General features: G+C 44.3%; 1 protein-coding gene across 3 annotated transcripts in view; it reads right to left on the bottom strand.

The window, feature by feature from the left end:
• The window catches only part of LOC124149975 (low-density lipoprotein receptor-related protein 4-like), a 53,022-nt gene that overhangs the window by 14,312 nt on the left and 26,125 nt on the right, over positions 1-12,585 (bottom strand). For all 3 annotated transcript variants that reach the window (XM_046521842.2, XM_048391331.1, XM_048391330.1), the window contains 7 exons: positions 10,097-10,349; positions 8,600-8,747; positions 7,007-7,117; positions 5,791-6,048; positions 5,013-5,166; positions 3,219-3,353; positions 2,666-2,777 (listed from right to left, as the gene is read on the bottom strand). In XM_046521842.2, coding sequence (XP_046377798.2) covers positions 2,666-2,777; positions 3,219-3,353; positions 5,013-5,166; positions 5,791-6,048; positions 7,007-7,117; positions 8,600-8,747; positions 10,097-10,349 — 1,171 coding nt within the window. The remainder of the gene's footprint in view (positions 1-2,665; positions 2,778-3,218; positions 3,354-5,012; positions 5,167-5,790; positions 6,049-7,006; positions 7,118-8,599; positions 8,748-10,096; positions 10,350-12,585) is intronic.

Consider the following 12,585-nt stretch of genomic DNA (forward strand, 5'->3'; position numbering starts at 1 on the left):
GTCAGACACAAGGTCATGTGATACATATTATCAGGTAACATACAAGGTCATGTCACACACTACGTTATGTCACACACTAGGCCATGCCACACACAAGGTCATGTCACACACTAGGCCATGTCACACACTTCTTTATGTCACACACTAGGCCATGTCACACACTTAGCCATGTTACACACTACGTAATGTCAAACACTAGGCCATGTCACACACTACGTTATGTCACACACTAGGCCATCTCACACACTACGTTATGTCACACACTAGGCCATGTCATACACTACGTTATGTCCCACACTAGGCCATCACACACACAACGTTATGTCACACACTAGGCAATGTCATACACTATGTTATGTCACACACTAGGCCATCTCACACACTACGTTATGTCACACACTAGGCCATGTTACACATTACGTTATGTCACACACTAGGCCATGTCATACACTACGTTATGTCACACACTAGGCCATCACACACACAACGTTATGTCACACACTAGGCCATGTCATACACTACGTTATGTCACACACTAGGCCATCTCACACACTACGTTATGTCACACACTAGGCCATGTCACACACTACGTTATATCACACACTAGGTCATGTCACACACTGCGTTATGTAACACACTAGGTCATGTCACACACTACGTTATGTCACACTCTAGGTCATGTCACACACTACGTTATGTCACACACTAGGCCATGTCACACACAAGGCCATGTCACACACTAGGCCATGTCACACACATGGTTATGCCACACACTAGGCCATGTCACACACATGGTTATGTCACACACTAGGCCATGTCACACACGTGGTCATGTCACACTCAATGTCATGTCACACACTAGGCCATGTCTCACACTTCTTTATGTCACACACTAGGCCATGTCACACACTTAGCCATGTTACACACTACGTTATGTGAAACACTAGGCCATGTCACACACTACGTTATGTCACACACTAAGCCATATTACACACTACGTTATGTCACACACTAGGTCATGTCATACACTACGTTATGTCACACACTAGGCCATCACGCACACTCCGTTATGTCACACACTAGGCCATGTCACACACTACGTTATATCACACACTAGGTCATGTCACACACTACGTTATGTAACACACTAGGTCATGGCACACACTACGTTATGTCACACACTAGGCCATGTCACACACAAGGCCATGTCACACACATGGTTATGTCACACACTAGGCCATGTCACACACATGGTTATGTCACACACTAGGCCATGTCACACACGTGGTCATGTCACACTCAATGTCATGTCACACACTAGGCCATGTCACAAACTACTTTATGTCACACACTAGGTCATGTCACACACTACGTTATGTCACACACTAGGCCATGTCACACACTAAGCCATGTCACACACATGGTCATGTCACACACTAGGCCATGTCACACACTACGTTTTCTCAAACACTAGGCCATGTCACACACTAAGCCATGTCACACACATGGTCATGTCACACACTAGGCCATGTCACACACTACGTTATGTCAAACACTAGGCCATGTCACACACTACGTTATGTCACACACTAGGTCATGTCACACACTAAGCCATATTACACACTACGTTATGTCACACACTAGGTCATGTCATACACTACGTTATGTCACATACTAGGCCATCTCACACACTACTTTATGTCACACACTAGGCCATGTCACACACTACGTTATATCACACACTAGGTCATGTCACACACTACGTTATGTAACACACTAGGTCATGTCACACACTACGTTATGTCACACACTAAGCCATGTCACACACAAGACCATGTCACACACTAGGCCAAGTCACACAATAGGCCATGTCACACACTAGGTCATAACACACTCAATGTCATGTCACACACAACTTTATGTCACACACTAGGCCATGTCACACACTAAGCCATGTCACACACATGGTCATGTCACACACTAGGCCATGTCACACACTACTTTATGTCACACACTAGGCCATGTCACATACAAGGTCATGTCACAAACTACGTTATGTCACACACTAGGCCATGCCACACTCAAGGTCATGTCACACACTACGTTATGTCACACACTAGGTCATATCACACACTAGGTCATGTCACACTATAGGTCATGTCACACACTACTTTATGTCACACACTAGGTCATGTCACACACTAGGTCATGTCACACTCAGGGTCATTTAACATACAAGGTCATGTCACCCAAGATTAGAATGCACCTGTACTAATACATATTTTACACATTATATTAATGACGATATATGCGTAATTGTCAAGTTCATTTCAGCAGAGATGCATCTTTTTTCCAGTAAGTATTTCTTTCCAGTTGTAAATGAGGAAAAAAGGAATTTATGTTCGCATCTTTGAAGTTGAAAACGATCATCGAATTATGTTTTTATTATTAAATGACACAATTTAGAAATGTCCTTCTCTGGCTCACCATTCGCACAGTAAAGGACTGACATGAAGATATAAGGTTTCAGTCACAACTTGAACCTTCCATCCCGGTGTAATCAGGTAGAGATTTAAGGGGGTTACCTCAATAGACACCGCTTCAATTCAGGAAGAATGTTTCTCTGGCATGCCTTGAGCACCGCTACCCCGGTGGATAGGCTTACCTTGAACACCGCCACCCCAGTGTATGTGGCTAGAACGTCGGAGGGGTAGGCTCGCTTCCCGCTGCCGTCCGCACTGATCGTCCCCACCCGACCGCCCTCGGTCCAGTACAATCTGCATGTACACACATATATACTTAGTACTCCAATTTCTAAATGCCTCTCAAAGAAGTTATATACAGTTGATCAGTTGAACAAGTAGAGGTAGCTATTTGGGCAATGTTAACTAGTGTAAAGGTATATCAAAACTAACAAACATTGTTGTGAAAACGTTGCGCACAGTTGTGACGCGATGTCGATAGCAATGCGATAGTACCCTGCACAGTGAGTGAGCGACAGTATTGTTTCTCGCAGCTTTAACCAATATTCTAACGATATTCCGGCAGGAGAGTGAGTGAGTATGGTTTAACGCCGCTTTCCAGCAATATCACAGTGGGGGACACCAGAAATGGGCTTCACACATTGAAATTATTTCTCTTACAAATGTTACCGTTCATGAACAGATGGCGTGAGTTAAGTTAAGCTATATACCTGTCCCCCATGGGAATGTACGCACCTGTTCATGTGACGGTCAAACGTGAGCCGGACTGGTTGTCTGAGGTCAGCCCCGACCAACTCCGATGCCGCACCCCCTTCCACGCCCCCCTTCATAATCCGGGCCGGGAGAGAGGCAGATATCCAGTAGAGAGTGCTGAAACACGCCACCGTTATTGACATGGGACAGTACTTCATGATACAGTCGGAGACATCTGTGTATTACTGGCTGAAACAAACCTACGTTATTGACACAGGACAATACTTCATCATACAGCCGGAGGCAGTCGATGCATGCGTGTTAGTTTTTACCTTTGACAAATTACTAATACAGCGCGACGTCGTTGAGTGGAAGCCACTGGGACAGTTTTACTCACCGGTCCTTCGAATTGAGTGGAAGCCACTGGGACAGTTTTACTCACCGGTCCTTCGAATTGAGTGGGAGCCACTGGGACAGGTTTACTCACCGGTCCTTCGAGTTGAGTGGGAGCCACTGGGACAGGTTTACTCACCGGTCCTTCGAGTTGAGTGGGAGCCACTGGGACAGTTTTACTCACCGGTCCTTCGAGTTGAGTGGGAGCCACTGGGACAGGTTTACTCACCGGTCCTTCGAGTTGAGTGGGAGCCACTGGGACAGGTTTACTCACCGGTCCTTCGAGTTGAGTGGGAGCCACTGGGACAGGTTTACTCACCGGTCCTTCGAGTTGAGTGGGAGCCACTGGGACAGGTTTACTCACCGGTCCTTCGAGTTGAGTGGAAGCCACTGGGACATGTTTACTCACCGGTCCTTCGAGTTGAGTGGGAGCCACTGGGACAGTTTTACTCACCGGTCCTTCGAGTTGAGTGGGAGCCACTGGGACAGGTTTACTCACCGGTCCTTCGAGTTGAGTGGGAGCCACTGGGACAGTTTTACTCACCGGTCCTTCGAGTTGAGTGGGAGCCACTGGGACAGGTTTACTCACCGGTCCTTCGAGTTGAGTGGGAGCCACTGGGACAGGTTTACTCACCGGTCCTTCGAGTTGACTGGGAGCCACTCGGACAGGTTTACTCACCGGTCCTTCGAGTTGAGTGGGAGCCACTGGGACAGGTTTACTCACCGGTCCTTCGAGTTGACTGGGAGCCACTGGGACAGGTTTACTCACCGGTCCTTCGAGTTGAGTGGGACCCACTGGGACAGTTTTACTCACCGGTCCTTCGAGTTGAGTGGGAGCCACTGGGATAGTTTCACTCACCGGTCCTTCGAGTTGAGTGGGAGCCACTCGGACAGTTTTACTCACCGGTCCTTCGAGTTGACTGGGAGCCACTGGGACAGTTTTACTCACCGGTCCTTCCAGTTGAGTGGAAGCCACTGGGACAGGTTTACTCACCGGTCCTTCGAGTTGAGTGGGAGCCACTGGGACAGGTTTACTCAACGGTCCTTCGAATTGACTGGGAGCCACTGGGAAGGTTTACTCACCGGTCCTTCGAGTTGAGGGTGAGCCACTGGGACAGTTTTACTCACCGGTCCTTCGAGTTGACTGGGAGCCACTGGGACAGGTTTACTCACCGGTCCTTCGAGTTGAGTGGGAGCCACTGGGACAGGTTTACTCACCGGTCCTTCGAGTTGAGGGTGAGCCACTGGGACAGTTTTACTCACCGGTCCTTCGAGTTGAGGGTGAGCCACTCGGACAGGTTTACTCACCGGTCCTTCGAATTGAGTGGGAGCCACTGGGACAGGTTTACTCACCGGTCCTTCGAGTTGACTGGGAGCCACTCGGACAGGTTTACTCACCGGTCCTTCGAGTTGAGGGTGAGCCACTCGGACAGTTTTACTCACCGGTCCTTCGAGTTGAGGGTGAGGTCTGCTGGGGACGCCAACCCTCCGAACAACGTCCTTGAACTTGAGTTGGCGGTTGTTCCCAGCGCCATGATGGCGCCTCCACGCTTCTCCGACCAGATGACGGTGTTCGACGTGTAGTCCAATACCAAACCTGGAAATGTTATAATTCTATTATAGTCAGTCAGTGAACTGGTATGACGTCACTGTGGACAGTATTTCAGTTTCAGTTGTCAGCTTGACGTGGGAGAAAAGCCTAACATCACGTAACGGTCAACACTTTGGCTGACACCCGCGTGCACGGATTAATTGAACAAAGCACCATTTCACCATGTTGTTCATATTACGGAAAACAAAACATGAATAGTTTTGTGCATTTAGTGATTAAATATATAGTAGTTAAAGGACAAAATGAATTAAATCTACTTTCTTTCTTTCTTTGTTGTTTAACGCCCCTTCAGCAATATTCCAGCTGCATGACGGCGGTCTGTAAACAATTTTATATGGACCAGAGAATCCAGTGATTGATACCATTATCATCGATCGACGCAATTGGGATACGACGACATGCATCAACCAAGTCAGCGAGCCTGACCACCTGATCCCGTTAGTCGCCTCTTACAACAATCATAGTCGTCTTTTACGGCAAGCATGGGTTGCTTTACTCCCTGACTGAAATAACACGTTATGATTTAACAAGTTTCAGTCCGCATGTATAGATTCCGTTTCCGAAATACGTAATACAAAGTATCGTCTATGTCTCGAAGTTACTTGTTACCAGTGATCTCATTGGTCGTTGTTGTGACGAGGGAAACTGTTCCACCAATGATCTGTTTCAGAACAGATTTCCCCGAGGAGTAGTATATGGCCGACGACCTGACGTCCGGCGCCATGAAGGTGATGTTGACCCCGGAAGCAAAACACGTGACCTCTGCGGTGACGTAGGGATGGCTGTTGATTGTGGTGACGGGGATGGAGCAGATGTTGGTGCGGTTGGAGTAGATGATGCCCTTCCATAGCGTCGTGGATGTGCTTCCTGCAAGAATAATTATGTTGAAAATAATTGCAATAATTCATTTTGCTGAATGCCATTCACCATTTCCTAAACGTTCCTTCGCAAAGTTCAAACACATATTATCCCAGTCTTCAGCAGCCACTGCTTATAGTATGAAACAATTAACAGGATCGGGAGGTCGGGCTCGCTGAATGTTTGATGCATGTCATCGTATCCCAGTTAGATAGATCGATGCTCATGATGTAATTACTGGATTGCATCGTCAAGACTAGATTATTAACAGACAGTCGTCATTGAGTTGGAATATTGCTGAGTGCGGCGTCAAACAAACTAATAACAAATAACTGCATGTCTTGAGCTATGTCCCACAAAGGTCGTACTTCTACAATGCACGTTACAATTATGATCGTTGTGACACAGGACAGATGTAACAGATGGCAATAGAAAACGCCAGATTGCAAGCTTCCCGTGGTCCGCAATACTTGATATGCACTCTCTTAGTCGATTCTCTCGTGTTTTCTGCCTATATGTACAGTAACATATCCTTTTAAAATTGGCGTGACCGCAAATCTGCATTTTATATCCTGTAAGTGTTATATGTTTTTAATGTGTTCCGACAATGACTTAGAAATAAGTATTTTTCTATAAATATTAGCTTCCGCGGCGATGCTACAATCAAAGGTGGTTATTGTGATTTGAAACCTCTAATTCCTGGTAGAATTATTCATATGATCCACGTTCACAGTGCACATTAGTACAGAAAGTACATATCGTGAAATCGTGAAATCTTGGGTGCATGATTTCTTCTTATATCGTATGTGTCAACAGTCAAAAAAAGTTTAAAACGCCGCAATCTCACTCAGATTAGATGTTAGTGCTCCGTACCCCAACACAAAGGTATTTGCTTAGCGGTAGCGAGGACTCTGACCTGATTTTAATGTGATTTAAAGAGGTTTAAGTGTGTAGAGATAACTCTGACCTGTGCATGTCTTCTGATCAGCTTGTAGAGTGAAGCCCCCTTCACACAGGCAGGTGGCGCCACTAGGTTCATCAATGCAAATATGGCTGCACCCCCGGCTGTCACAGTCGCCTGCAGCACAAGGAGTCATCGATCTGAACGGGTGACAATTGTCACGTCGACTTAAGTGAGTGAGTTGGGTTTTACGCCGCTTGTAACAGTATTCTAGTTATATCACGGCGTGTCAGCTTAATGTGGGAGGAAAACCCGAAGTGATGCAGGGCTCAGACGTTTACCACTTCGGGGAAACCCACGAGCACGGGTATGGTGCTGACAAATCTAGAAACATAATTGGGGCGAACCGGGATTCGAACCCACAATCATAGGTTTCTGGCGTGGCCAAGGGACGCAACTCTGCACAGAGAATCACGGCGCCTTAGACGACTGGGTCAACCGTGCCCCCACTTCGACTTAAACAGTAGTTCAGTCATGTCACGACGCACGACACAATGATGTTTTCCACATGTAGAACAATGACGAGCCAACTCATTGTGAATTATAGATATCAATATATCTATTTGTGATATCTGTAAATAATCTTTTTTTGCATGGAAAAACGCAGATTAGGAATATTATAGAAGCAGAATGTTATGTTTAGCGTATTAAATGACAAAATGACTTGACATAATATCGTTAACAATTCACACACAAAAAATATATCCAAAACGTTCAATGTGTGGTAGACAGGTGTGACAATATTATTGACTGAGCACTTACTACAGTAAACTACGGTTATAACGAACTCAAAGGGACTACTAATTTTAGTTCGTAATAACCGTAATTCGTTATACGCATATATACAGCATAACTACAGCAAATAGTCGGGACCATAAAGTTAATTCGTTATATCCGTCAGTTCGTTATAAGCGTGTTCGTTATAACCGTAGTTTACTGTACTATCAAATGGGATTTACTGATACATCACAAATCTATTTATAGATATCAATAACATCATTTTGAATTTGAAATATCTTTATCAATTATTTTATCTTTACAATTGGCAATATCTAAAAATATATATATCAATAAATGAATCATTCATATTATTAAACAGGTAATAAATAGTGAAACGGCGTCTCATACAGGCATGCATCAGAGTGTAAGTATCTGCTGAATAAAACATACACCTCGAAAAAGGTTCAGCAACGTTTACTAATAATTTCAATTTTACATATTTCATAACACATATTTTATATTGTTTACAAGGTAACATGACCATAATAAAAAATAAATATAGAATCAGATATCGATAACCATGTGTCTTATATCTTGGTTCTATTCTCACAAATATCCTGGACCGTTTGTGACCGATTCTATGGCGAAAGGAGATACGTCCAATGAAAGCGCGAGAAAATCCGTGCTAAATTTACGATTTCAGCGGTGCATGTGATGACGTCACTTCCGATACGAAGCTATGGTGGCGAAATAGAAAGGAGATATAGTACACTGGCTTTCCGATGATGCTGGCTGTCTTTATCTGGTTTTTGTGTTTGGGGTTTCAAATCAACTCTACCCTCTGCATTGAAGAATAAAAAAAAACATGTTGTGACTTACTTTGTGTAAATGGCTGCAGGGACTGCGAAAACACCGCCACACCTACAGGTACTGCCGGCAAGACCAACTGACGTGCTGACGTCACGCCCGAGTTCTTGTTGACAACATTGATGGATCTATTATTGGCTTCCGTAAACACGAGATGCCCCTGAAACAGGTGGGGGTGTACTCAGGTATCACTCGTCCACACAATGGAAGGACGCAGCTAGGATCATTCGTAACGCCCCCGTCTAGTTTCCTTTTCTTAAATACTTGCTGTTCCAAGGGGAAGGGTGACCCTTCGTCTGAGTCAGTGCATTTCGCTATGCAGAGATGCGACCTTTTAATAATAAAACGCTAGACGAAACTATGATTGTCGGATTGAATTCAAGATTCCTCTTGATAATGTTTCCAGGTTTGTCAGCACCATACCCGAACACGTGTGTTTCACCGAAGTCCTCGATCTGCATCACTTCGGATTTTCCCCCGCATCACCTTACATCCGATATCAGTAACATAATATCAACATCGACACTGAACCCCACCCACACACTGACCCGCTGTGGTGTACCATTTCGGGAGTTTATTCGGCTCATCTTTTGCCTCCAGCTTTCCTTGCCTCACAACAATTAACTTTACTGCACTTTGCTTACTTGACTTGGGTTTACGTTACTTCATTTAACTTCACCAAACTTAAATACCTGTAACTTTATATCAGTCTACTTCACTATACTTAAGTATGTGTTACTTTACTTTACTTTTCTTCACTATACTAAAGTGCGTGTTACTTTACTTCAGTTTACTTCACTATACTAAAGTGCGTGTTACTTTACTTCAGTTTACTTCACTATACTAAAGTACGTGTTACTTTACTTCAGTTTACTTCACTATACTTAAGTACGTGTTGCTTTCTCTTGGCGATTTAGGGTTCGAACAGGACCATGTTTGTTGGCCAAATATATACGGTGGGCAGGTCAAGCGAATTGCAGCATTTGCGTGTCATCGTTCTCCATGACCCAAGCCTTAGCCCATTTAGTTTGTCCAGGCTCGATTAGTTTCAGGCGATAAACAACAAACATTTTGCACGGATATGGAGTTTCGAAATTTCGAATTTCGTTTGCGACAAGCTTTCCCTTTGGGTACACTGACTTGCTCTTACAAGCAGTACAGTTTATGTTTAAGCAAAGCCCTAATATCCGGTATGTAAGTTCCTGGCCATATAGTCCGGGTTGACACATGTAACGGTTTTTGGTAGTCAGTACATGGACGTTCCGACAAGAAGGGTTTCTGAACTAACTACGTCCGGATTAGAGAGGTTTCATTGGATTTTGTATAATTTCGATTTGTGTTGAATTTCATTTAATGCCCTTGTGTCATCAATGATTTTCAGGGACCAATTTCACATAGGTGTCTCCACTATTTTCCCTTTTATAATCACGCTTAATCGAGTTTGGGATCATAATCGCGAATAATCATAATTATTCTCTGGCGTGGACATACATGTACTGGTTGTCTCACCTGGAACACTGTCACACTCGTCAGACTGAAGCCAACACGTTGTAGTATCACCCGACGGCCTTCACCCTCAAAATTGCACGTCTCCAGGGTGGCACGTGCATGGTCGATCCAGAACAGCATGTCGGTTTCGGGGTCGACGGTGATGGCCATGGGACGCTGCAGCCCCGTCCAGATGAGCGGCCGTCTCCCTCTGCCCTGCAGAGTCGCGCGTTCTATCCGGGGTTTGCTTCCATGGTCCGTCCAGAAAATAAATCTGAGGTAAAATAAGTTGAAGGTATCATCTGTCTTGGATGCTGTTAACAGTGAGTGAGTTGGGTTTAACGCCGCTTTCAACAGTATTACAGTTATATCTCGAAGGGTCAGCTTAATGTGGGAGGAAAGCCCGAAGTGATGCAGGTCTCAGACGTTTACCACTTCGGCGAAACCCACGAGCCCGGGTATGGTGCTGACAAACGTAGAAACATAATTGGGGCGAACCGGGATTCGAATCCACAATCATAGGTTTCTGGCGTGGCCAAGGGACGCAACTCTGCACAGCGAATCGCGGCGCCTTAGACGACTGGGCCACCCGTGCCCCAGATGCTGTTAATAACGAGGGGTAGAGGATTACAATGATAGTGTACATGAAAACATATGGTCACCATTGTTGTGTTTCATTACACATGACTGCCTGAAAAAAGGTTATTAAAAAGTCCAAATCTAATAAGGCTTGATGATATTGGAGATCGGTATTGGAAGTTGCTTTCTTGTATCCAAACACGATAACTTCACTGTTGTGGATGTAGGGGATGTTCTGCCTTGGTTCAGCAAAAGTCAAACAAGACTTTGGGTCTATTACTTGTGTGAATACACAATACAAAATATTCACAGGGTGTCTTACAGATCTTGTGTCATCCTACTGCGCTTCCAATGACATGACGCAGAACGGAACCAGAAAGGGACCAGAAAGGGATGTTGGGGTTGTAAGGGTCAATGGCTAGTTGGGAAAATGATCCTTGAAGAGGCTGAAACTTACCACCGTAACCTCTCAATGTGTTGGACTGAACAGAAAATCTTATGATTCTGTACCTCATGAATGGATTTTAAGGTCACTGGAATGTATTGACCTCCCCGAGCGACTACATGTTTTTACTCAAGTCTTTGATAAATTGCTGGTCAACTCAACTTGAGATATGTTCGCAGGGGCAGGTAGTAACTTCGGAACCCATTTGTGTTGAAAGAGGAATATTTCAGGACGATTCTTTTAGCCCTTCCTTTTCTGTTCGTCACAGAGCAAAGAGGAAAGTTATTAGCCTGGACCTTAGCACAGATCCCGAACACCCCTTACTCACCTCCTTTATATGGATGACCTTGAACTTATTGCCAATGGAGGATCCCCACTAAAATACAGGTTCTCATTGTCGAGTCTTTTTCTAATGATATTGTCATGTCATTGGACTCGACAAATGCAGCAGTCTTCATCTTAACTCACATGCTTGTTCTCAATCATGATTTCACTCCAATTTGTTCAAGAAGTTCAACATGAATTATCAATATGGCCACAATGGCAGCCATATTGTAAAGTTTAACGCTATTTATGAAAATCAGTTTTCAGGAAGGAATGTCATTGGGTACGTGTATACTTTGTAGTGGGACTCGACACACACTACAACGCAAACTCCGCGGATAATTGGAAAATGATTTGCGAATAATTTCTGAATAATCCGCGGATAAGTAACAGTGCGAAATAATTCGCATTTCATGAATGTGTGGGTGGTAGTTAAAGCATTGTTTTGTCACGCTGCAATGCAGTTTGTTGTCCCATTAGAGTACAAAGTGAACCCTGTAATCTGGTGCACCTACATGTAGACGTATCCTGTCCATATATTGCTGGTCTATGTACTAACCCGTGTGTATACATATTATGTTCAGAATGATCATTTCAGTGTTGCAAATGCGCCAGTGTGGCAAAACAATGTACATGTATAATGTGTACATCTCTCAAGAGAAAATAAATGTATGATGAATAAAATTGAATGTGGGTGTATATTGTTCGTTTATGATAGGGGCGGTCGGGTAGCCTAGTGGTTAAATCGTTCGCTCGTCACGCCGAAGACCCGGGTTCGATTCCCGACATGGGTACAAAGTGTGAAGCCCATTTCTGGTGTCCCCCTCCGTGATATCGCTGGAATATTGCTAAAAGCGGCGTAAAACCATACTCACTCACTCGTTTATGATAATAAATAATCATGTTTAATTGTTCTGACGTTGAGTATTTACGTATTGTGTATACACGATATACATGTAGTTTTAACACTCCAGTGAAAATTCTAAACTTTCGCAATCCTCCATTTATATTTCGAGTTGAGATAAGCCATTGATCTTGTTTTGTGATTCAATTATTATCACCTCCCTTATATGAACATTTGATTTCCACCCATGTTCATTGTGCTGGAGAAGCTGTACACTATCACATGTAACCGAGTCACAGACACAGGTGATAACAAACT

This window comes from Haliotis rufescens, unplaced genomic scaffold (genome assembly GCF_023055435.1).
Source record: "Haliotis rufescens isolate VD_foot unplaced genomic scaffold, xgHalRufe1.0.p SCAF_9, whole genome shotgun sequence".
In the NCBI taxonomy this organism is placed as follows: Eukaryota; Metazoa; Mollusca; class Gastropoda; order Lepetellida; family Haliotidae; genus Haliotis; species Haliotis rufescens.